We start from the raw sequence: 26,885 nt of genomic DNA, 5'->3' as shown, positions 1-26,885 counted from the left end.
CGTTGCTGAATATCAGCTTGGAAGCGAAATGTTCAACTTGACGTACTTTCTGCATTGTGATGCAAAATTGAAAAGACCAGCCATAACCTTCCGGTTTCAATTTGTTGCTCTAGTTTGAAATGTAACCGCCGTCGCAATAGCTTCCACACCGTTTGCAGCGGTGTTCCAAGTTCGTGTCTTGCGCCGACGGTTGCTTTATCTTAATGTTGTCCATTTTATTGCGTACGAAAGTTTCCGTCGTCTTTATCGCAGTCGCTGGCACACTTGATCGACGGATAATTTTTTTGTATCTGATCTTTCTGTGTCCCTAAATTGTCGATACCAACGCACAGTGGTCTGTTACATAACTGTTCTTTCCTATAATCCTTCTGAATGAACGTTTCACTCTTGTTAACAGATAAACAATTCGTATGTTCCAGCACAAAACTCTTCTTGGCCATTTTGTCAAGGTTGCACTCCTAACGCCAACTAGTGGGCACAATGCAAACCTGGCAAGTTTACGGTTCTGTTCATGCTTCAGTCATAGTTGAAGTTGTGCTTACAAAAATATACTACTTCGAAACCAAGTGAAGAATTTATAGTACCCCTTTACATCGAACCGCGTTTCGACAAAGACTGGTGGGCATTGGTATGAGACAGCACAAATCCGTTATGCAACATTTCACAGCATTTTCCGACGAAGTGAGTAGCAGGTAGAAGGTAAGTGTCATGTATGGAAGACGTTAAGATCGTGGTGAAGCTACCACGACTGCATACCCTGGTGTATGTTCTGAAATGCGCTCTGGCGATAAAAAAGATTTAAATTTTAGCGGTAAGAGGATCGTTTCATACAGGAAAGTTATAAATAATGGTCAGAATATTAATTCGTGAAATTTAAGTGCTGCGAATATGTGCATGCCATCTGTAGGCCTGCTCTTAGGAATGTCAGTCTTAGACTGCTTTTAGCATGTGAATTTAGTTGTCTAGCCCTACAAAAGCTACTTAGCACTTTTGTTGCCAACTCTAAGTAAGCAGTGAGCTGTAGTTACCACAGGGCTTAGGCAAAGAAAACCTCGTTACTCCATTTCGTTAAATTTTAGAGGAGGAGCAAAAATCGGTTTTTAAAAAATATGGTGAAGTGATACCTTTTATGTTGTTACATGTGCAACAATGCAGGGTGAAGCGAAATTCGCGCACTCGGGCTTCACAGCGCAACTCCTTACATGCCAGCGATTAAAAAAAAAAAAAAAAAAAACTATTTGCTATCCTGTGCAGTTGGTGCAGTGGATAGTTTTGTTAGCATGCAGGAGGTCGAGGGTTTAATCGTGGGTTGGGGCGAATCTTTTTATTTGCTAATTTCGTTCTGACATTTCATACTGTAATATACACCGTTTCTTAGGTCACATGTATCCTAAATTTACGTTTTGTATCGGTGAACATAACAAATCGGTGGTTAGACAAATAAGAAATAGACAGTTGAAACAAATGACCTGTCATAGCACAGAATAGCTACAAAACATTATCAATTTCTAGATGCTAAAGATGATAGCACAGTACAATTGCACAACATGTACCTGTCATTTATACTACATGTAATATGAGCGCTCAGATGTCGCATATTAGCAACCACTGACAAAAAATAATTTCCATATTAATGACCGCATGACCTTCACAACAGAATACGTTGTCCTCAGAACAACAAATGCTCAAAGTGACCGCCCTGCATGTCCCAACATTGCGCAACCCGCCGAAGCATACAGCTCTGGACCCTTACAGCAAAGCTGTGTCCTCAGTAACAAGAGCAGCATGAACACGCGTTACCATTCGGCGGAGTAAAGTACATGTGCTCCTTCAGGTGTCCCCACAGGAAGGAGTCCAAGGGATTTAGGTCAGGTGAAAGTGGTGGCCATACAACTGGACCTCCACGTCCAAGCCATTTCCCTGGAAATAGTCTGTTGAAATACTGTCGCACATTAATTCCAAGGTGTGGAGGTACACCATCGTGTTGGAACCATTTCCTCTGCTGAAGATGTGGTGGAACATCTTCCCGCACATCAGACAGATAGTTTTAGGGGAATGCATGATACGTTCGTGCAGTCAAGCGGTCAGGCAATAGTGGCCCAAACATCTGTCGCCCAATATTCTGGCCCAGGTGTTGATACCAATGCGAACTCAATATCCACGGTCGCGGGAGTCATGTGGGTTAACCCCACACCAATGTTGTGCATTGTGCATATTGAAGACACCCTCATGAGTGAAGGCTGCTTCATCCGACTATATTATGGTGTTCACGAGGTCATCGTTTGCTTCCTGCTGTTGTTGGAACCGTTCACAGAATGCCATCCACTAATGGCGATCTGCAGGATGCAAGTGTTCCGTGAAAGCATGATGATAGGGGTGCAGCCCATGCTCGTGCAGCATGTTAACGATCGTTTGTTGCGAGACACGCATCTGCCTTGCTACTCTACGTGTACTTCGCTGAGGTTCTTGGTGCATGACCTCCAGAATAGCTTCCTCAGTAGCTGGAGTATGGCGAGTCCGTGGACGACCCTGTCATGCAATGGTGGAAGGAGAGAACCTGACTCCTGAAGGCGCAGCCCCAGACGGCGAAACACATTTTATCTGGATGGCGTCGACAAGGATATCTAGAAGCATATTCACGAGCGGCAACACCAGCCCAGTTATCAGACGCACCAAGGACCAGAATCATATCCACATATTCATCGTTTGTGTATGCCATACATCTGCCACACTGGTTTAGAGGGTTACAATGAGAAAATTCGATACGTGTATGCATGTACATTGGAGTGTGTCATGGGCGCGTTACTCTGCTCGCAACTGGTCCCTGTCTGGTGGACAGTGCGCACAATATAAGCACGCTGTCAGTCCTGCACGCTGTTCCACATAACATGTATTTCTCCTCTGACAGATATCGTTCTGCATGATTCATCCCAACACCGCTAATACTGAAATGTTCGGTTTCGAATTACAGTTTCAATAGACCTGATGTTTCCACAATCCCATTGATAGAATAATAATAATAATAATAATAATAATAATAATAATAATAATAATGCATTGAGGTACCTACTAAACAGCATGCGGTTACCAGACTCAGTGTTGAACGGCATAAATAGTGGGACCATGGTGATAACACATACAAATAGTAACTGAGTTTGGATAATATTTGCACAGCACGTTGCTAGTCCTACTGTAATATAAGGGTCTAACAAAATGTAATGGACCTGAAGGAGGCAAGAATAATAGTTGGTACTAATCTATGGGACCATTGGAGGAGGGTACAAAGAAAATAGGTTTCACATCTAGTAGATGAAGTGGTGCGAATAAATTTATGCCCACGACATGGAAAGGGCTTCTTTCAAAGCAGACCAATCTTCCATTTCTATGATTGTAATATGTAAGTGGAATTGTTTTCTGGAGGACCCGCTGCAATCGCTGTTGACGATTAAGATGCCAGATACGGTACCACCTGGACTACATTTACCAAATAAAAACCATATGCCTCAACCCAGGATAGAACCATCGACCTCCTGCACGCTAACCCAAAATTATACCCACTGCGCCAACCGTACAGCACACCTAATACAGATTCGATAAATCCTTTTCATAATGGAGCTACTCATTACTGGAATTATGAAGTCTTCACAGACAAATCGAGTTACGAGGTTTACATTGCCCGCCATCGCTGATCGTTTGGGCACTGTTAGTTGGTTTTTTCTTTTCTTTTATTCTCTCCGACAAAGTGGTCATTAGCGCCCATGCATTGTTTTGAGGAGAAAATAATCACAGTACAGATTTAACACCAAGACGAATATTGAGTGCGATAGTGGTTACTGTTCAGATTAATGTGTCGATTCAGCTTTGTACGATACGTGTCGACGACGAAAGATGACTTAACAGACCACTCTCGTAGATCTTCAAGATGGCGATGATCTCAGTGTACCCGGGAAATATTGTGAGACACTTTTGATTTCCGGATGAGTATTTGGATAAATCCAACTTAGTAATATGGCGTTACGTTCTTTTGAAGTCAAGTCATAATGTTATCGAGCACTTCCGTTTCGTCGAAATGGTAGAGCTGCGGCGAACTAAGGCAGAAGGGATGTTGCGACTTGATTGTCAACGAATTACGAAAGCGTTACCAGGATAAGTAATGTGTACGACACTTTGCTCGTGACTTTTCTCTACTATTTTGTCAGTGTCTTTTGCTTGAAAGTAATTACGCTGCAGTAGAATAAAGAGAGGCGAATAGCTGTCAAGGTTTAGATTCACTGTAGTGCTTTTCTTTGACAGCTTTTACAGCGGAATGACGAGTGGCCGATACCGTATTTACTCGAATCTAAGCCGCACTTTTTTCCGGTTTTTGTAATCAAAAAATCCGCCTGCGGCTTAGAATCGCGTGAAAAGTAAGCGGAAGTTCTGAAAAATGTTGGTAGGTGCCGCCACAACTAACTTCTGCCGTCGAATATATGTAGCGCTACACAGGCATGCTTTGCAGGCACAAAGATAAATACTGGCGCCAAAACCTCTGCGTCAGTACATAAATTTTTAAAAAAAGGTAGAAGACGAGCTTCTTTCTCCGCCCCGAGTTTCGACCACTGCATTTTCATACATTATCCAACGAAGTAAATAGAAATTTCGTATTGTTGATCTTCGAATGTAGCGGCCTTTCAAATATTCGTAGCAACGAAAATAAATTTCTTAACACAAAAATGCCAGCAGTGTACAAGACTTTGGGATTGTTGCACGAGTTGATACGCTGGGGCCCATTAAGATTTCACATAGCGCACCTATTGCTTCGTGGCATTTTGTAAAGTACTTGTAGGTGTTAGTGAACCATATTGAAGCGCTTTCATTATAGTGCCAAACTCAAGAGGGGAGCTATTTCTTTTGCGGAACAAAGTTCTAATCGTGCTGCAGATCTGCGATACGGGATTGATGAGAGCAACGTCAGGCGATGGCGACTACAGAGAGACAAATTATTTGAATTTTCAAGTACCAGGAAAGCATTTAGTGGGCCAAAGTGTGGCCGATATCATGCACTAGAAGTGATTTCAAATGAATTTGTTAAGGAACAGCGTCCTGCCCGTGAACGCCGAAATTTTAAAAATTAAGGCACATGAAATTGTTAGAGAGCAAAAAATCGAAAATTTTAAGGCTAGTCACAGCTGGATTGATCTGTTTATGAAGCGCTGGGGTTTTTCATTTCGGAGGCGAACTACAGTTGCACAGAAGCTGCCGAAAAATTATGAAGAAAAACTTGGGGATTTTCAGCGCTTCATAATTAGGCGCCTTTGCCGTACGCAAGCCATACAACACCTGCAGTTAAACGAAATGTAGAGGAAAGCAAAACGGACTTGGCAGTAATTGCTGGCGAGATTACCTCAATTTTACAACCACTTGACGTCTGTTTGAATAATTGAACAATTTAAGGACAAGCTTAAACGCATGTACAGAGACTGGCTTTCGAAAAGCGACAGACAACTGACACCAACAGGACGTGCAAAACGAGCAAGTTTGTCGCAAGTGTGCCAATGGATTTATGATGCATGGAAGTGTGTTCCAAATCAGACTGTGCAACAAAAATGTTCGATATCCAATGCACTAGATGGTACGGAGGACGATGCTCTCTATGAAGAAATGAGCAACAAAGAATCGAATGATAGTGATTCCGAATCATGACTGATATTTTAAACGTTTCGTATAAGATGTACTACAAACCTAATAAAATTTTGTTTTAAATTTCAGCGTTTAATTTCTAAGTTATTTTCATTCTTATTTTATAAGTGTTGCTACTCTGCATTGCACAGGATAGAAAAGCGTGGAGAGCTGTATCAAACTAGCCTACGGATTGAAGACAACAACACACTCTGCATTTGAAGTCATCACTAAAAATCTACTACAAAAATCCGACTGGCGAGACTGTTTGGGATGTTTGTCAATATGGCCAACTCTACGTTCTGAATTTTTTCCTATCTGTGACAAGAGATGGTTGCTAATAGAAACTTTTATGAATCGTGAATCACATGCAGTATTCACTTCACCATAAGAATAATACGAATGTAAACATTATACCATGTATTCTTTCGTGTTTGCGGCTATTTCATTTGAATCCTGTCTGCTTAATAAACTGCGAAACTAAAGTGAGACAGCAAACGCGGAAGAATATACATATCATGTCATATTTATATTCATATTATTCTTATGCTGAACAGTGATACAGTCAGAAATGAAGCACAGCAACTGACTAGATTTTTGAATCTAAGATGACTAATTTCTGTGCAGAATGTAATGTACTAAAGAGGCGTTTGCAAAGATTTTCAAACGGAGAGAAATTTTCGTTAAATTCTCGTGCAGAACATTTTCTATCATCCGCAGTGTATTATTTGGTTCTTGTTGTTCATTATCAAAGAAAGCAGTAGTGTAAGTAACAACAAATAGCAGTGTCTTGCCATTGTTTCGCTAATGAGACAATTCCTCTTTTTTTTTTTTTTTTTTTTTTTTTTTTTTTTTTTTTTTTTTTTTTTTTTTTTTCCGTAAGCGGCGGTAGCGGGCACAAAAGCAAGCCATGCCGTCAGCGGCGACAGGCCGTAAACACTCATCATCAGAATGCGGCAAACAATGCATGGCACAGTACAACAATGCATTTTTAGCAACACCTATAACGAAGAGAACGGCACTTAACAGATCAAAGCGAAATAAGCAATCGATTCAAACCAGACGATGCACGTGAAAAAGCAATGGCTACCTGGTAAAGCTTAACTGCTAAGCTTACGACTCCAACCAAACTCCTGAAGCTGTATCCATTATATTTAAATTGTGTCTCATGTTACAATGGACCAACTTTGTTTCAATTTGGAGGTGCGGTCTTAAACTTTTCTCTCCCCTTGAATTTCGAATCTCAAATTTCAGGTGCGGCGTAGATTCGGGAAAATTTTTTTCCCTTGATTTCGAGTCTCATTTTTCAGGTGCGGCTTAGATTCGAGTAAATACGTTAGTCATCACAATGGACGCAAGACGAAGGAGACTGCGTAAAAATATTAATAGCTCTGTGGCTTTAGTAAAATGAGCAGAGCAGTTAAGAGAGGGCCAGCCCATGAGTAAGCTTCCAGCGGGCAGTGGAGTGCATCGGAGGCTACAGGTTGTGGGCGCCTCACTTCCACTGCTGCAGCCTCTTGGCTATCTCTCTATGTTTTTGTCCTGCCACTGTTCACTCTCTTCCCAGAAGGGAAAGAACTGGCTTTTTTTAGGACGTGCACTGTGAGCTTTTTCAGCCAGATGCTTTACATTTATTCATGTTGTTGATATGGTCTTCAGTCCAAAGTCTGGTTTGATCCAGCTCTCCATGCTACTCTATCCTGTGCAAGCCTATTCATCTCTTGTCTCCCCCTACGATGTTTACCCCCCCCCCCCCCCCCAAGCTTCCCTCCAGTACTAAATTGGTGATCCCCTGATGCCTCAAAATGTGTCCTACCAACCAACTCCCTCTTCTGATCAGGTTGTACCACAAATCTCTCTCTTCCCCACTTCTATTCAGTACCTCCCCATTAGCTATGTGATCTACCAATCTAATATTGAGCATTCTAATTCCCTCAGCATCACCTGATTTAATTCGAATACATTACATTATCCTCGTTTTGCTTTTCTTGATGTTCATCTTGTATCCTCCTTTCAAGACACTGTCCTTTTCGTTTAACTGCACTTCCAAGTCCTATTCTGTGTCTGACCGAATTACAGTGTCATCGGCAAACCTCCAGGTTTTTATTTCTTCTCCCTGGATTTTAGTTCCTACTCCAAATTTATCTTTTATTTCCTATACTGCTTGCTCAGTATACAGATCGAATAACATTGGGGACAGGCTCCAACCCTGTCTCACTCCCTTCTCAACCACTTCTTCCCTTTTGTGCCCCTTGACTTCTATAACTGCCATCTGGTTTCTGTGCAAATTGTAAATAGCATTTTGCTCCCTGTATTTGACCCCTGCCATCTTCAGAGTCTGAAAGAGAATATTCCAGTCAACATTGACAAAAGCTTTCTCTAAGTCCACAAATGCAATAAACGTAGGTTTGCCTTACCATAACCTACCTTCTATGAGGAAAGCTTAACGTGTTTCTACATTTCTCTGGAATCCAAACTGGTCTTCGTCGAGGTTACCTTCTACCAGTTTTTCCATTCTTCTGTAAAGCATATGTGTTAGTATTTTGCAACCGTGTCTTATTAAACTGATAGTTCAGTAATTCTCACATATTTTAGTGCCTGCTTTCCTTGGAATTAGCTTATTATATTCTTCTTGAAGTCTGAAGGTATTTCCCCTGTCTCATACATTTTGCTCACCAGCTGGAAGAGTTTGTCATGTTTGGCTATTCCAAAGCTATCAGGAGCACTAATGGAATATTGTATACTCTTGGGAACTTGTTTCGAATTAAGTATTTCAGTGCTTTGTCAAATTCCTAACACAGTATCATATCTCCCTTCTCATCTTCACCTGTGTCCTCTTCCATTTTCATAATATTGTCCTGAAGTACATCTTCCTTGTACAGGCCCTCATATACTCCTTCCACCTTTCTGCTTTCCCTTCTTTGCTTGGGACTGGTTTTCCATCAGAGCTCTTAATGTTTATACAGGCTTTTTTTTTTTTTTTTTTTCAAAAGGTCTCTTCCATTTTCGTGTAGGCAGCATCTATCGTACCGCTAGTGATACATAACATGCTTCTACATCCTTACATTTGTATTCCTTTGTGCCTGCTTCATTTACTGCATTTTTATATTTGCTCCAGTCATCAATTAAATTCAGTATCTCTTGTGTTGCCCAAGGACTTCTACTAGCATTCATGTTTTTACGTACTTGATCCTCTGCTGCCTTCACTATTTCATCTCTCAAAGCTACCCATTCTTCTTCTACCGTCTTCCTTTCCCCATTCTTGTAAATCGTTCCCTGATGCTCCTTCTGAAACACTCTACAACTTCTGGTTCTCTCAGTTTATCCAGGTCCCATCTCCTTAAATTCCTATCTTTTTGCAGTCTCTTCAGTTTTAATATACGGTTGGCAACCTATGAATTGTGGTAGAGTCTGCATCTGCCTTGGAAAGGGCTTACAATTGAAAATCTGCTTCCTAAATCTCTTGTCTTACAATTACATATTCTGTCTGAAACCTGGTGTCTCAGGATCTCTTCCATGTATAGAGTCTTCTTTCATGATTCTTAAACCAAGTGTTAGCTATGATTAAACTATACTCTGTGCAAAATTCTGCTAGCTGGCTTCCTCTTTCATTCCTTTCCCCTAAATCCATATTCATCTACTACTTTTCCTTCTCTACCTTTTTCCAGCCCCCCTTAACTATTAAAGTTTGGGCTCCCTTAACTAAATAATTTGTTTTATCTCATTATACATTTCTTCAATCTTTTCATCATCTGCAGAGCTAGTTGGCATATAAACTGTGGTGGGTGTGGGCCTCTTGTCTGTCTTGACTACAATAATGCATTCTTTATGCTGTTCATAGTAGCTTATCCATGTTCCTATTTTTTATTCATTATTAAACCTAGTCCTGTATTACCCCTATTTGATTTTGTACTTAAGAGCCTGTACTCACCTGACTAGATATCCTGCCGCCGAACTTCACATAGTTCCCACTATGTCTAACTTTAATTTATCCGCTTCCCTTTTAAATTTTCTAACCTACCTGCCTGATTAAGGGATCTGAGTCCATGCTCCGATCAATAGAACACCAGTTTTGTTTCTCGTGATAACGACATGGTTGACTATTTTACCTGTAGAGTATATTACCCAAGAGGATGCCATTATCGTTTAAACATACAGCAAAGTTGTATGCCCTCAGGAGAAGTTACAGCTGTAGTTTCCCCTTGCTTCCAGCAATTTGCAGTACCGCACAGCAAGGCCATTTTGGATGATGTTTCAAGGCCATATCAGTCAATCATCCAGACTGTTGCCCCTGTAACTACTGAAAAGGCTGCTGCCCCTCTTCAGGAACCACATACTTGTCTGGCATATTAACAAGTACCTCTCCATCCTGGTTGCACCTACGCTACGGCTATCTGTATCGCTGAGGCACCCATTGGCAAGGTCCATTGTTTGGGAGGGGGTGACATTTATTGATATATCTTTATAAAACTATTAAGTTACTTTGCAGTGGGATGAAAGTGCATTATTGTCATTTCTATATGGACATTTTTAGAGTAACACGAATTATTGTTAAAGAAAACTAATATGAAATAAAAGTGGTGTATGAGAAATTAATAATGAAGAGTATTTTGGTGTTTTTTAGCAATTGGTTGCATGTCACATTTGTAAAGAACAGATTTTATAGTGGGAACTAGAATTTAAAGGTGAGACATTGGAATTAGACAATATGTGGGTTCTCATTTTTGTTGCACTATATAATAAACACACAAATATACAACATTAATAGCTAGACGGGGAAGGTTATTACGGTTAATTTCAGTTTATAGACGTTAATGATGCAAAGCACCTTATTCTGTCAGGGAGTAGCCTGGACTGTATGAATGGTAGCAGTGTGATGATGTTTAAATTGTGGCTATTACTGCTGATCTCTTACTTTATAAGTAAGTTTAGAATCTAGGAGATGTAGAGCACTGTATCAGGTTAAGTGTAGGGAGTCTGCCAAATTTTGATTTTTGGCGTGTATGATGATTGTGGATGTAGCAAATTTTTAGGAAGGTGATTGATTCACTGCCCCAGGTTCTCTTTTGTTGTTAGTGATACGAAACATTATTTCATTTGTGTTTCAGAAATTCCGTCAATTGCATCTGTTGCCAAAAGGCCACCAAAATTCCATTTAAATCATGCAGTATGATTGTAGTACTGAGAGACTGGTCAAAATTACTTGAAGTAGAAGTTACCAATACTAATTTAAGAACCGTAGTGTTCAACCAGGACTTGTTCTTGATCTTGTTATTCCACATTTGGTCATTTATGATTCCTCCCTTCCTTGAATAACTCTTATGGAGGGTATTGCAAATCAGCATTGTTTCTGTTACATGGTTTTCAGCCACAGTTTCCTTTGGAGTCCACACTTCTTTCATTCTTCACCACTGTTGTTCCTTCTTGTGTTGTTCCACTTTCATCGAAATCTTGATTCCTTTTTTCTGTCTGCTTCTTTAAAAAGTCTTTTCGTGCCTTAGTTGACTCTACAGTTTCAACATCTGTTACTTCTATGATTTGTTATTGTATCGATCTTTAACCAAAACCATACAGTTCCTCATTTGATACCTTAAAACTGTGGGCAAATGTGGCTCTTGTTGTGCAGGCAGCATCAAATCACATGTCTGATTTGTAACACCGTTTGTAAGAGTGATGACCAAAACAAAACTGGCCCCTTTTACAACAGTTGTTTATTGAAAGTCATTGGAGCAGTGTAGGATCACATGTGACTGATAAAGAGCATAGAACAGGTGTGCAGATCCACAGACAGACGTATATTGGTGATGTTGAATTACCTGTGTACTTCTTGTCTAATTATTCACAAGCTAGTAAGGCTATATGTGATGGCACCTCAGTTCATGCATGCCCAAAAAACACTTGATATAGTTACATATTATCTCTTAGTTAACAAAATAAATCCTTTTATAATGAAGGGTCAGTTATATTAGTACATTTGGTATGACTGAAACACAGACTTCAGTAATGTTGTCATCAGTGGGCAGAGATTGTCATAAGTGTGTTGACAATGGTTATATTTGAGGAAGAGGTTCATTGGTCAAGTGCCAGATTATGGATCCAACGAGCTAGGGTTCGATCCTTAGTCAGTCCTAGGATATTTATCTGTTACTTATCACTTATTTCATCCATCGATTCTTTCACCTCTGGCAATATATATTAACCCTTTCCTGCCCTATGTAATTTTATGAGCCCTTCTAATCTGAAAGGATATTATTTTGAGAATTTTGATGTTTATAATCTGATCTCTAAAAGTTTTTCATCTCTGCTTCCATTAGTGCTACTAAGTAATTCACCTGATGAGATATGATGGTTATATCTTGATTTGGGGGGAGGGGGGGGGGGGGAACTTGCGTTTTGTACATAATTTAAAAAATATATATTTACGACAATGCACTATTCTATTTCTAGGTGCTTTGGTAATATTCTTCTGATATTTTAAATTTTGTGGTACAGTATTTCATAGCGCCGACAAGAATAAGTTGTGTGAAAAATGCTGAGTTGCACCATGGTTGTGAGTCTACGTTAACTGTAGAATCCTCCATGATATTAATACCAACATTTGGGTGGATATGACAGCTTTATACCTCAGGAAAGTGTGATAAGATCATATCTAATCATGATTTATGTAAATGTGTAATATTTTTATGTTTTTAAAGTATAAGAGTCACATATTTTTCATTGCAGTCTCCTTCATAGGGAAGTCGACTTTGTCCATTGTATCTTCATTGAGATTTGCAAAATACCCGTCTGTGGCTCCTGTAACCCCTTCACAGGACTCAAAACATTTTCAAGTCACAGATTTCCATAACTGGGCTGTGCAGTTGCCAAGTAGTGTATCTAGGATGGATGTTTCAGCAATTCATACCAAAAGTTCCTCAAGAAAACTATATTCTAAGATTAGTTGGATTTATATTACAGCCTCCCACATATTATTGTACAGTGGCCACAACAGAAAGGTTAGAGAAATTTGAGGTCTTACAGAGACATGTTCATCTCACACACCATATGCAAGTGGACCAAAAGTCGTAAGAAATGATACCAGTGCTTGGTTTACATGCCCCTCAAACATTACTTGTAGAGTAAGCACATAGTTGTAGATGATGTCTCTGAAACATATTTCGTTATGTGCATAAGAAAAATTTATCATCTCATGTGATAAGAATCAATTTGAGGGGCATGCTGTAACAGAGGAAGCATGTGTTGAGGCTTTTGAACTCTCAACCAGAGCAGCAGGTGATACCAACATTTTATGAGAATATGGTGAAACACCTTTGCCCATTATGAGTCATCTCGGAAGGGGAACGGGAGTGACCTTGTGTATGAGTTGTTATAAATTATCTATGTAGGTTTTTTATAATTAATATTTCAAGTTGATGAGTTATGCTTATGTCTTGGTGGGTACTAGCATTGCCTGGCTATGTATTAGTCCATCTCCTCAGCCCCCTCTCTTTCCATCTCCTTCTCCCCCTTTTCTCTGTTCAGCTCCTCCATCCCCGTTCACCTCCTCCATCCCCTCCTCTATGTCCATCTGCTGCTCACCCCTTCTTTGCCCATCTCCTCCTCAGCCCTCTCCGTCCATCCCTCCTCTACTCTCCTGTCCGTATCTTCTTTCCTTTTGTTGTCTAATGCCTCCCCCCCCCCCCCCCCCTCTCTCTGTACATCTCCTCCTTCCCTCATACCTCCAGTGAACTGTTTCATACAACGATATAATTTTGTAGGTACAGTCAGCAGCATATGGGGAAACTGTCTGCTAAATGTGTTGTGAAAGTTAGTAGCAAAGAAGCAGTATGTAAACTTCACGATATTGTGCCTGATGCAGCAGTTTTACTGTGTGAATAGCGAAAATGTAAAGTGATTTAACTTTTTTCCTTTCACCGTTATATTGGGGGGGGGGGGGTCGATAAGAAAAAGTTTTGCAAAGATTTGAAATTATGTGTAACGTTTTTTGCGAGTCACCGAGTGCTCTTATTCTCAAATATTGGAGGGAAAAAGTCTGGATATTTTCATATTGTGGCCTGCACTTCTTTCTTACCCCCCACCCCTTTCATAGGTAAGTGATTCTTAACCATTTGGTGGACATGTGGAACATACATACATACATTTTTATAATGTGTATAAATATCTTTTCTTCTTTTGTGACCTGATTTTGATAAAATGCTACTATAAGGTGCCCATAGCTACACTGAAGTTACCAGGTGGAACCCCATAAAAATCCATCTATTAGTTTTGGAGATTAGAATGTTCAGACAGACAGACACAGACAAGAAAGTTTTAGTAAAAATTTAAATCACATTTTTTTCCGTGATTAGATTTTTATGAGCTAAAGCCTGTACGGCATCCCAAACTATCCAAAGTTATCTGCAAAAACCCCATCAAAATTCGTGTAGTAGTTCTAGAGATTAGAGTGTTCACAGACAGAAAGACATAATGGTTTTACAGATTTATTATTAATATAGATATTTGACTGTATTATTACTCTGGATAATGTAATCCAGTTTCTAATGTCATCTGATCATCATGCCACACATCAGCAGTTTCATTTTTAAGAATGTTTAGATGTAGGTGAGTGGACAGGATATGATAAGCCAAAGTTTGTTTAATCAGAATTCTCCAACTTAAGCATTCTCTTTTACAGATTCCCAGTTGGAGCCAGGCTATCGACCAGCTGTACAAGAGAGTGCACTGGTTGTATCACTGGAAATGTTTAGCCTCATACTAGAGAAATGCATTGACCTTCTGCGAGATGTGGATGGTGCGGGTGGTGCTGGTGCTGGTACTGTTGGTGGTGGTGCTAGCCGACTTGTCTCCAGTGAGGACTTACAGATCTTGTTGCCTGCTGTGAAGGTCAGTCTTCAGTTCTTGATGAGGACATTGGTGGAAATAAGCAGCTATTACAGTTTCTGCATTTGCTGACTCGAAGGGCCGATAATACGTTGATCACCAATCCCCCCCCCAACCACCACGCGCGCTCACACACACACACACACACACACACACACACACACACACACACACACACACACACACCTGATAGTTTTTGAAGAGTTAATTTTTTTTGTGTTTGAGTGAATGTTAGATTACTTTCGCTATGTAGAAGTGTCTGGAGATTAATGTACAGCTGAAGTGTCAGATTTAAGATCCTTATATTTCAGCATGCCGAAGGCAAGCTTTGTTGTGGTCTTCAATCTGAAGACTGGTATGACGCAGCTCTTCACACTAGTCTATCCCCATGCAAACCTCTTCATTTCTGCATATCTGCTGGAACTTACATCCATTTGAACCTGCTCACTGTTTTTCTGTACAGTTTTAACCATCCACACTTCCCTCCATTACCAAACTGACAATGCTTCGTTGTCTTAAGATGTGTCCTACCAACCGATCCCTTCTTTTAGTCAAATTGTGCCACAAATTCCTTTTCTCTCTGACTCAGTTCGATACCTCCCCATAAGTTATTTGATCAACCCACCTAATCTTCAGCACCCTTCTGTAGCACTAAGTTTCAAAAGCTTATATTCTCTTCTTGCATGAAGTGTTTTATTTCTGTACAAGGCTACACTACGGACAAGTACCTTCAGAGGAAGCCTTCCTAACACTTGAATTTGTATTTGTTGTGAATAAGTTTTCTTTTTCAAAAATACTTTTGCCAGTATGCATATTAGATCATATATACTTTTTCCCCTATCAGCTAATGTACTGCCCAAATGTCAAAACTCATCTACTAGCTTTAGTTTTTCATTTTCTGAAAGTTTTGTAATCTCAGCTATATATCTGATTTGTTATGTTTCTGTAGGTCTGGTGTGACTGGCTGCTGTGCCATAGTGCAGTGTGGAACCCTCCACCATGTTGCTCTGACTATCGAGTTGGGTAAGTGTACAACCAACACATTACGCACAGTTGCATCTGATGTGATAAAGACAGCATGATTTTGGTTTGGTAAAGAAGAAGAAGAAGAAGAAGAAGAAGAGGAGGAGGGAGGAGGCAACTCCTGTACAAAGTTTTACCATTTTATCTTTTTTCATCTTCAGATCCCCCTTCCCCTGTGTGTGATTTTCCGACAAGCTATGTGATCATAGATGACAGAACTTCCTTTTATAGATTCGTGACCAGCAATAGTAGTAATACTTTAGTTGTTTGAGTGTGATGTGAAAGAAGAGATCATTTGACATTGTTCATTGAAACAGAGAATAAAGATTATGTAAAATTTTAAATATGCACAAGGCAGTGTGCTTGAGGGTTATTGTAATCCGTGTTGTAGGTGCAAACAGGTCATAAGATGGGAATCTAGAAGTATTTGAAATATGAACGTCGAATTATTCTCCAGAGACTGCACTTGCTGACTCAGCACGTTTATAGAAATTTGTATTTGCAAAAAGGTTTGAGTTGAATGAAAGGGTTCGATGCAGCCACAAAATTGCATTATCGGGTTTGAATCTGTGCACTGAAAAATTATTGTACAAAATACATTGACGTGAATTGAGACTATGCCAGGAATAATTAATGCATTTATGGGAGTAGTGAGTAAAAATCACAGTCCTTTACTTCATGGCTTAGAAACTGTCCTTGGACGTTACTATGTATATGATGCACAGATAAGTACTTGACAGATTGGAAGTATTTCAGAATTGTTAACTGTTAATATTAATGTAATGAGATATAAAGCTAAACATAATATGTTGAATGTAATCTTCCTGATTTTTTTTCTGCTTACATTCATTCCTTTGCTATAATTATAGAAATATTTTGATTACATGGGGATACCACTAATTCCTTTACAGAATAACATTAGGTGACATAAAAATGTCAACTTTTAGGCTGTTTTTTCTACTGACTGAAGTGCACTAATTTTTTGGCTGAGGCTAAATGAATATGGTGTACTGGGAAAAAATCATGTGATGAAACTTATCATGACAGAGATTTAAGTTGAATAGCCAATTGTCTTTCCTGATCATAACATAATAGTATCTCTCCCCAACCAACTCCGCAAAAAAGTGTGTCTATGTTAGCACAAGGGCACAGTAGTAAATGCTGAAGATGCTTAATGAGTTGGAAGGTAATTCATTTGGCATGGTAAAGGTCTCTATGTTTCTTTCACTACCTAAGTGTTTTCGGAAAGACAGCAATTCAATAAGCGCATCATTACCCCACACTTTTTAAGCAAATGAATCATCATCACTCTACTTAAAATGTCAGCATCAGGTCAGTTGTGCTTTTACAGTGATACCAGTAAGCCGGGAAGTGCTACACTGACAGTGCATTTAGTACATGTTCCAACTATTTCAGAACCAAGACTTTCTTGGTGAATCATTGCAGTGTTTGGCTTGTACAGTTTTCCTTAAAAGAGCCTTACCTTCCATATCAGCGAAGTTTGTAAGAAAGTAGCGACTTGTAATCAAATTGCGTGCCTACCGACCATCACCTCAGTTGTGCAACTGGATTTAACGATTTCCTGTCAGAAAGGTCACAGTTCGTAGTAATTGATGGGAAGTAATAGAGTGAAACAGAAGTGATATCTGGCATTCCCCAAGGAAGTGTTGTAGGACCTCTGCTGTTTATAATCTTTGGAAATGATTTAGGAGACAATTTCAGCAGCTCTCTTGAATTGTTGATGGATGATGCTGTCATTTACAGTTTAGTGGGCAATATTATATTCCAGTTACAGGATAAATTATACAAATCTAAAGGATGTTAGTTCAACTAAATATCTAGGGATTACAAGCACGAACAACTTAAAAATTGGAACAGTCACATAGATAATGCTGTGGGAAATGTGAACCATTTCATTGGTAGAACACTTAGAAGAAGATGCACCAAATCTATCAGAGAGACTGCCTGCACTACGCTTATGTGTCCTCTTCTGGTTGCTGTGGTATGGTATCACTTCCAGATAGGACTGACTGAGAACATCGAAAAAGTTCAAAGGAAGACAGCTCATATTTGCACTCTCACAAAATAGGTACAATACCAAATACCTGGAGTGGTAATAATTAAAACAAAGGCATTTTTTGGTGCAGGCAAATCTTTTCATAAAATTTCAGTTACCAACTATCTCCTCTGAATGTAAAAATGGTTTTGTTAACTCCCACCTGTATAGCCAGAAACAACAATCGCAATAAAATAAGAGAAATCAGAGCTTCCACAGGAAGATTTACGTATTTGTCTTTCTCATTTGCTTCCGGTAATGAAACCATAGAGAAATAGCCAGAAAGTGGTTTCATGAACCAAACACATAAAGTGCAAATCACAGAGTAGTCATTTAGATGTAGCTGTAAACAAATTGTCATTTATTGATAAATTTGGCACTGATTTTGCTTATGTAATTTTGTCAGTAACACCTAAAAGCTTAGGGGCTATGGTTATAATGTAAATATTCAGATGCCCTAAGTAAAGTTATATGAAATATTATAAATAGTGTGAAAAGAAGTCTGATCAGTTTGTATGACAGTGATTCTTCAGTTTGGCTTTAAGGCCTTGGGGAAATGATCTAAAAATTAGAGCTTTAGTAGTTCTTTCTGTGTTGTTGCTGGTTAGATTGCACAGAATGTGTGTGCTATGTGTTAGTTTTAGATTGGAATGACTTTACTGGATTTGGTTTATTTCTGGTAGGACATAATAGTTTGCATTCTATAGTGATTATCAGTGGCAAAAAAAATCGTAAAATTTTTGGAAGTATTTCATAATTACAGGTTAAATTTCCTACTTTCAAGACATTGGAATGATATGTAGCCTCTAAAAAACTGTTTGAGAAATTGTTTGAATTACACTTTTGTAACAGACAAAAGGGTACTTGAGTTTCCTGTACAATAAACTGGTGGTTTTTTACACCGACAAATCAGCCTGTTCTCCCAACATTATATTCTTATGCAAATGAACGGAAAAGAGGCTTCTCATTAACACACAACCGGCATATTCAGTGTCAAGTTAGACAGTGATGATGTCCACTTTTTTGGAGATACATAATATGCAGGTGATAAATTTTTTCTGTGTATTACAGCCCAGGGGGTGATGCTTGGAGCAGAGTAGCAACACTGGTCAACATGTTAGAACGTTTGAGGCTTCCACATGTTGAGCTTGTACAGAACCCATGTGAAGGTAAGACACTGCATTGGTTTTAGCATCCATATATCTTCACTAATGGTTATCTTTGATCCTAGTTTTCTGTAGCCATTCTTAATTGTGGCAGTACTTCGGAGTCTAATCTGTGTACATCTTTTTGCTCTCAAGGGTATGAAATGGTGAAACTTCCTGAAGATGCTACCTTAAGTGGCTTCACTCCTTTAATGTACAATGTACCTGAGAACTATTATACTCCCAATGACACGGACATGGTGAGCTTGTATTTCTGTAATCGAGACCTGATATGTTCTCGAAGTTACTTCTTGGTGTATAATACAGAAATTTTAATTTTTGATTTAACAATATTAAATAAATTGTTTTTGCAGGAAATGGCGCAAGTTGTGCTTAGGATTCAGAGAATAGTATTCTTTGGCTCAGAGTTTCTCTGCGGTGTTGATCCTCCTGTACTGAAGCTTCAGAAGATCGATGGGGAAACCAGTGAATATGTGTCCGTTGTAGACACATTGGGTTCTGGTACCCTATTGACTGGGGCGCAGGTGAGTTTCCTCGATCAGGTGACGTTACTTTTACTGTAAGCCCATGGTAAAATTCCTCTGGATTTTAATGCAACTAATTTGACTTGTAGCTGACACCTGACTTGCGAATGGAAAGCTTCAGTGATGATGAGGATGATGAAGATGGGGCTGCTACAGCTACTGGTGACTCAGATGTATCATTGAATAGCGTGAGCCAAGATATGAGGAACTTGCTGAATCGCAAAGAGCAACTAGAGAGGGATTCTTACAGTCAGCAGCAGTATCGCCAGTATGTTCAGGTGAGTACCTTGTATACTTTTCAGGCTGTTTACATTGGTGCTCTCCCTCTTCCTCACCCCCTCCCTTCTCCTTTCCCTTCCATGCTCCACACCCCTCGCTTTTGGAAGATATAATTTCCGTTATTATTTAAGTGATCTAGAAGTAAAATAGATTTTAATTTGAAAGGTTGCTAAGAGAGAGAATTTGTGATGATTAGAATTTGTGATGATTAGAATTTGTGATGATTAGAATTTGTGACAAGTGAAATTTCGGAAATTTTATACTGTGCTTTTCTTCTACCAATGAAGAAAAAAGATTAGTTTTTAAAAATATAATTGGATGGACAAAAAAAAAGAAAAATCTGGCAGACATTTTGATGCAAAAGGAAAAAGGAGGAAGGAAAAACACTGATGAGGTTTAGGAAATGGGGAGAGCTACGTGCAAGTCATTCAGAACCCTGGGTCAGGAGAAGCATACCGAATGGAAAAAAGAGCCCTATATTACTGCATGAATACACAATGCATTGTGAAGCTTACAAAACTTGCTTGCTCTTAGGCTAGAACTGATAACTACATTTCTGCTGACTACCGTATTTACTCGAAGCTAAGCTGCACTCAAAACTAAGCTGTACCTGAAAAATGAGACTCAAAATCAAGGAAAAAAAATTTCCCAGAATCTAAGCCTCACCTGAAATTTGAGACTCGAAATTTAAGGGGAGATAAAAGTTTTAGATCTCCCCTCCAAATTGAAACAAAGTTGGTCCATTGTGACTTGAGACGCAGTTGAGGTTGAATGGATGAAGATACAGCTATAGTAGTTTGGTTCGAGTCGCAAGCTTAACAGTTAAGCTTTACTAAGTAGCCATTGCTACGTGTCAAGCGCTCCATCCGTATTTATACGGGTACCCTCCCTTTTCCACGTGCTTCGTCTGGTTTGAATTGATTGCTTATTTTGCTTTGATCTGATAAGTGCCATTCTCTTTGTTATTGGTGTTTATGCCACTCTAAGCTGAAAATGCATTATTGTACTGTTTCATGCATTGTTTGTCGCATTCTGATGATGAGTGTTTACGACCTGTCGCCTCAAGGCATGGCTTGCTTTTGTGCGCGCTACCGCGGCTTACAATAAAAAAACGAGAGGAATTGTCTCATAAGCAAAACAATAGCAAGAGACTGCTATTTGTTGTTACTTACACTGCTGCTTTCTTTGATAATGATCAACAAGAACCTAATAATAGACTGCGTATAATAGAAGATGGTCTGAACGAGAGATTAGCGAAAATTTTTCTCCGTTTGAATATCTTTGCAGATGCCTCTTTAGTACATTACATTCTGCACAGAAATTAGTCATCTTAGATTTAAAAATCTAGTCAGTTGCCGTGCTTAATTTCTGACTTTATTACTATTCAGCATAAGAATAGTATGAATATAAACATGACATGATATGTATATTCTTCCGCGTTTGCTGTTTTCTCACTCTACTTTCGTAGTTTATTAGGCAGACAGGATTTAAATGAGATAGCACAAACACGAAAGAATACATGGCATAATGTTTACATTCTTCTACCTTTTCTTTTAATTTATTTACTGACGCAGAGGTTTTGGCGCCAGTATCTATCTTTGTGCCTGCAAAGCATGCCTGTGTAGCGCTACATAAATTCGATGGTACCAGTTAGTTGTGGCAGCACCTACCAACATTTTTCAGAACTTCCGCTTCTTCTAAGCCACAAGCAGTTTTTTGGATTGCAAAAACCAGAAAAAAAGTGCGGCTTAGATTCGAGTAAATACGGTAACGTCAACTTGTAAGGTAGTATCATTAACCATACGGAAAGACCTTACGAATAAGGGGTTTTTTAGTATCCTTTATCTGATGTGTAGCTGTAACTTTGTTAAAAAAAAAAAAAGCCCTCTTGCATAGTACCCTTTTGACTCAAGATAAGAATATGTTACGATCATATTCTCTTCTAGTGCTGGTGGCACAGACAGTTATCTTGTCACTTTTGGAGATAGTTGTGTAATTGAAGAGAGAGTCTTGAGAGGTGTGTTTCAGTCGCCTTACAGGTTTTGTACTGCAGTACTGAGAGACTTGAGACAATAATCTATTCTGACAATATAGCAAAGAATAAACAATTATTGAATAAGTTTAACAATTTTCACATTCAGCTGGCAGAGAACAGAGGGAGGCAGGATCACGTACAAAGAGAAACAAACGGTAGTTTCCTGTGTGCAGCTTCTATTAACATAATTGGAGAAAGTGGTTATTGAAGGAAGCAAATATCATTCACTGTTGACTGTAATGTGGCTGCAGTGTACAATACGTCGTATTTACCCCGCTATAAGATGACCCTAAATGTAAGACGACCTCTTTTGAAGAGGTTCCTTGAGAATGTTTTATTTTTAACAGATTTTACTAGACAAAATTACAAACTGTTTTATTGATACAAATTAACACTGCCTATTCGAAACTTAAGCATTTTGTTGATCCTTTATATTTTGCTAATAGAAGAAGATAAATGAACATGCATAGTTTACAAGTGTATTTATCTTCACATACTCTTCAATTTTTTTCCCTTTTTTACACTTTCTAAGCCACTAGTCTGGTATGTTTTATTCTTCATCACCACCACCAGTATTAACTTCATTTCTAAGCTTATTGCTATTTTGTCTCCTAAACTGTCAATAGCATATATGATATGTGATGCTCTTTGCATTATATGTAAACTGAGGGTGGAGGTGGTGAGAAAGGAAAGGTATTACTGCTGTCAGCTGCATCGAGATATTCATGTGGAATCAGCGGCAATGAGGGACATGTATACTGATCCGAGATTGAACCTGTGATCTCCTGCTTTCTAGGCAGGTGCGTTAACCACGGTGCCATCTGGGACACAGTGTTATTTCAAATGTTCGGTCTATCTCGACATGCCTCATGGCCGACCCACATTCCCTTGCATCCTTTCACTATAGACTAACTTGAAGTTTTGCTCCAGACATTAGGATCCACAGCCCCAACATGGTTTCTATAACTTGGAAGGAGGGCATGGTCTTGTAGAAGCCGCCTACTATAAAGCTGTTGACCGTGAGCCTTAACAGGTATCTCCACATCTCTATCTTCTTCTTCTTCTTCTTCTTCTTCTTCTAGATTTGGCACTATTTGTTGTAGGGAATAGCCGGATGCCCTTCCACTCACTGCCTCCTTCCGTACCAGGACAAAATTTGTATACCCCATCTATCTGTGTCTAGTGTTACTGATGTGAATTGGTGAGAATGTTTTAAAAATGTTTGTAAATCTTGTAACTGAAGTGTGACATGGGTTACCAGCTTGGTATTCATGTAGTTGGGTTTGGGAAACAGCCTAAAAACCACACCCATGGTGGCAGGCACAGTAGCCCCTGTTGTTAATCCACCAAGAGGATTCGATCTGGAAAGTGGTCTGTGTTTTCTTTGCAACATTGGTTAGGTACCTGCTGAAAGTGTACAGCACCAACATTCTACTTCTGTTAAGCAAATAGCCCTGTACTCTATCCCAAGAAAACTTCCAACCAATCCAGCATGAAGTCATTAGTGGGCTATTCCTTTCTTGGCATCTAAAGATAGCTTTTCTTTTGATATGGTTTTCTTGCGAAGAACCACATATGGAGACAGTCAGCTTTCTGTCATCTGACAGAACAGCCAGTATGATTGTTATTATGGCTGTTTCATTGCCAGAACTTAATACAGCAATAAGCTCATCATTAGATGCTGTGGGAAGTAGCTGAGCTGCTGTTGTCTTGGTCAATATGTAAGGGCCATCACTTCATCGCTCTTACACACCGGCCTGTGTTTTATTTGAATTATCCACTGGATGCAGCTGGGAAATTCCTCTTTATGTTCAGTGCCTCCATATGGATACATTTCAAGTAGAGCCTTCATTGCATTTCTCTTGCGCATGCTGAAGCACTTGCAGTTCCAATGTGTGAAACCTTTCTTAATTCAATCCCACAAAAGTTAAGCATTGTTTACTGGTGTTCTTTAATTTATTGTTAATCTGACACTACGCACAACTGTTCTCTTCTGTGATACCAAATTTTCATCCTGCACACAAATGTTTGTGGACTATGCTTTAAGGATCACCATTAACTTAAAATTAGCATTTCATTGATTGTTAATGCTGTAGACTTTCATTACTGCTATTTAAATCATTGCTCATGGACATGAGACTGTGGTGTTAGGCATCATTGTGTATGTTTTGTCTCCTAATGCTGTAGATACTGTCATTATTGTGAAGATTACTAGTAGTGTTGTATTGTCTGTGTGATCTTATTGTGAACCCCAAACTTGTAGATCCACATTCCTCAGCAGTCACCCATATGATTTACATCCATTACAGATTGCTGCAATTTACTATTGTTACAACATTAACAATCAGAGCAAACAAAATGACAAAGTGCATTGTCCTTTTGGCTCCATGGTGCCGAATTGGCAGAAATCGGAGAACTTCAGGACAATAGTGCACATGGTTCATCATTTGTTGCCAATCTTGAAAATAAACAGCACTGTGAAGCTGTAGTAGCCTTATCAGTAGTAGAAGGTTGTGTTTCATTTGTTGTGCTGTGGCCCTGTGTTCTATGCAATTATATTTATGTTGTAAATAGGCTCTTGTAGAAATGTATATTATTGTTGAGTATCTGTGCATTTTTGTGACTGTAGTTGCAGTCTGAATACCATTGGATTCAGTCCAGCTGCAGTTCACGAGTTGTAGACATTTATGAAAAGATTGGGACACAGTATGCAGTCCCATAGTTGGCAGCCAAAGTAACTTGCTGCTTACTTGCCACTCTCTTCCCAACATTGGATCTGGTGCCCAGCTGAAATGCTAGCTCTGGTCCCCCTCTCTTCCTCTGCCCTAAAATTAAACCTGTGCATGACCTCGGCTCCAAAGGTAGATGTAAGATGTCCTCTATATTAAATTATTATACTACATAAAAATGTTTTCCTCAGCAACCAAAGGTTTTTTTTGCAAATATAAGAAGGCTGTTTTTCAACTGATGAACTCAGGGAAAGAGCCTCATCAGATGAATAAGGTATATGGACTATAAGTAAATTAGCCAAAGATAGGTGGTACCATGTTCTGTAAATCATTTGTGTGCAGTATCGTACCAGCATAACGATATGGTATGAGACAGTATATATAACAGTTTATTAGTGTTTTGCTGCCTCTTTAGTGATGACCTTATGAGACTAATAAATAATTGAAAATAGTTTTAACAGTAGCAGCAGTCTTGTCATTCTTACTTGAAATATTTATTGAAAGTTCCTAAATGAAAATAATTGTATGGGATAAAAGTTTTCAAGAAGAAACATTTTTCAGTTTTTTTTTTTTTTTTTTAAGTTAATTTTGCTACCTGGTAGCTATTCATCCACTAGACATTGGTAGAAACTTTTTGACATGGCATAATTATCCTATAACCCTACTTGAGCCAAAGAATCTTTATTGAACTCTAATGAAGGCAGTTACAGACTTAGTTGATATAGTTGTTTATGAAATGTAATATTACTTTTAATAAATTCACTTATACAGTATTGAACAATGGAAAATCTCAGTATTATGAGAAGGAAAGTTGACATTCACCAAATAGGGGAGATGCTGGGTCGCAGATAGGCACAACAAAAAACACACTGCAGTGTGGTTTCAGTTGCCTGAGACTGCAGTCGTGTGTGTAAGTTGCATTTGTGTGTGTGTGTGTGTGTGTGTGTGTGTGTGTGTGTGTGCGCGCGCGCGCGCCCATTGTTGACAAAGGCCTTAATGGTCGAAAGCTTTAATTGTGAGAGTCTTTTTTTGTTGTGCCTATCTGCAACTCAGCATCTCACCTATTTGGTGAGTGGCAATTTTCCTTCTCATAATACTTAAACAGTATTGGTTTTTTGAAGCTGTAGTTAAATCGTTAATTCTTTAAGATATGTACAAGGTGTTCATATGAGTAATGCATATTATTATAGTAAAATGCAGTTACGTAAAGTATCCCTTATTTTTAGTACATGAGTTGCCATAAAATATTATCTTACGTGACATTAATGAATGAAAATTGCAGAAAAGGTGCTAATTTCTTCATTTGTTAACTTCATTCATTAACTTGAAGTTAGATAAAGAAGCACAAGAACATGATTATTCCCTTATTAATTTGGAACGCACTGTTGAAGATATTTTGAACTACAGGTCATATGCGATCTCCTATTGCAAATCCAGAATTAACTGTGTGCAATGAAATGAAAGGTCATATTTTCATCTGATATACTCTGTTGTTTTAGGCAATATTGCGGGATGCTGTTGTACTGGTGGAAATAGAAGTGAAGCCACATTATCTGGTTCCTGACACTAACTGCTTTATTGACTACTTGCCCTTACTGCAGAAAATTGCGCAGACAATGTCTAATCTAAAGCATCTGTACATGTTAATGATACCATTGGTTGGTAAGTACACAATTTTATATTTGATTTTGAATAATTATCAATATTGCATTATGAGATTGATTGTACATTCCATATCTCAGAACTTGAAAGTTAATCGCTGGCCACTGTGGCTGAGTGGTTCTAGGCACTTCCGTCTGGAACCGCGCTGCTGCTACGGTCGCAGGTTCGAATCCTGCCTCGGGCATGGATATGTGTGATGTCCTTAGGTTAGTTAGGTTTAAGTAGTTCAAAGTCTAGGGGACTGATGACCACAGATGTTAAGTAGAGCCATTTGAACCATTTGAAAGTTAATTTTTCATGATACATTGTTTTTGTGCAGATGCCTCTGAAGTTTCTTGGGCTTCAAAGGAAAATGAAAACATACCAATCATTAAGCTGTCAAATAAATGTAATGGTTTCTTTTAAAAATATAGGCCTTGTTAATAAATCTAATCACCACTCTTGTAGGCACATATAAAAATGTGTGATATTATCCTATCTTTGAGAATTAATAGTGATTCCTCAGGGAGGAGAGAGAGAGATGTTGGGGCATTAAAAAGGATGACCAGATCACTCAGACCCCAGGATGAGTGAAATCCACCTGTTATGAGGACAAGCGGAGACAAAGATGAATTGGTGAAGTAGAAGGAGGAAGATAGCTTTTTTCCAGACATTATGACAGAGTGAGAAGGAAACACGAATTAAGAGGAAGAATAATGAGTAATTCAGTTCTGAATAAACACTCTCAGGTATAGGGCGTGCGGGAGGAAAGTGGGAATGGACAAGTTACAGCAAAAGAAGGAAATACTGAGAGATAAGAACTAAAAAATTGAAAACGGTGATAAGGAGAAAAAAAAAATATCGTGTTATAGGGCTAACAAAATTTTATTTAAC

General features: G+C 38.9%; 1 protein-coding gene across 1 annotated transcript in view; it reads left to right on the top strand.

Moving 5' to 3' along the window:
- LOC126175843 (telomerase-binding protein EST1A) overlaps positions 1–26,885 on the top strand; it is a 328,328-nt gene that overhangs the window by 275,947 nt on the left and 25,496 nt on the right. The window contains exons 15-21 of the mRNA XM_049922850.1: positions 14,333–14,541; positions 15,488–15,561; positions 18,689–18,786; positions 18,919–19,022; positions 19,137–19,307; positions 19,397–19,585; positions 25,850–26,012. Of these exons, the coding sequence (XP_049778807.1) occupies positions 14,333–14,541; positions 15,488–15,561; positions 18,689–18,786; positions 18,919–19,022; positions 19,137–19,307; positions 19,397–19,585; positions 25,850–26,012 (1,008 nt within the window). The remainder of the gene's footprint in view (positions 1–14,332; positions 14,542–15,487; positions 15,562–18,688; positions 18,787–18,918; positions 19,023–19,136; positions 19,308–19,396; positions 19,586–25,849; positions 26,013–26,885) is intronic.

Source organism: Schistocerca cancellata, chromosome 1 (genome assembly GCF_023864275.1).
Source record: "Schistocerca cancellata isolate TAMUIC-IGC-003103 chromosome 1, iqSchCanc2.1, whole genome shotgun sequence".
Lineage (NCBI taxonomy): Eukaryota > Metazoa > Arthropoda > Insecta > Orthoptera > Acrididae > Schistocerca > Schistocerca cancellata.
The sequence above is the reverse complement of the archived record's forward strand: the minus strand, read 5'-3'. Positions and strand labels throughout refer to the sequence as shown.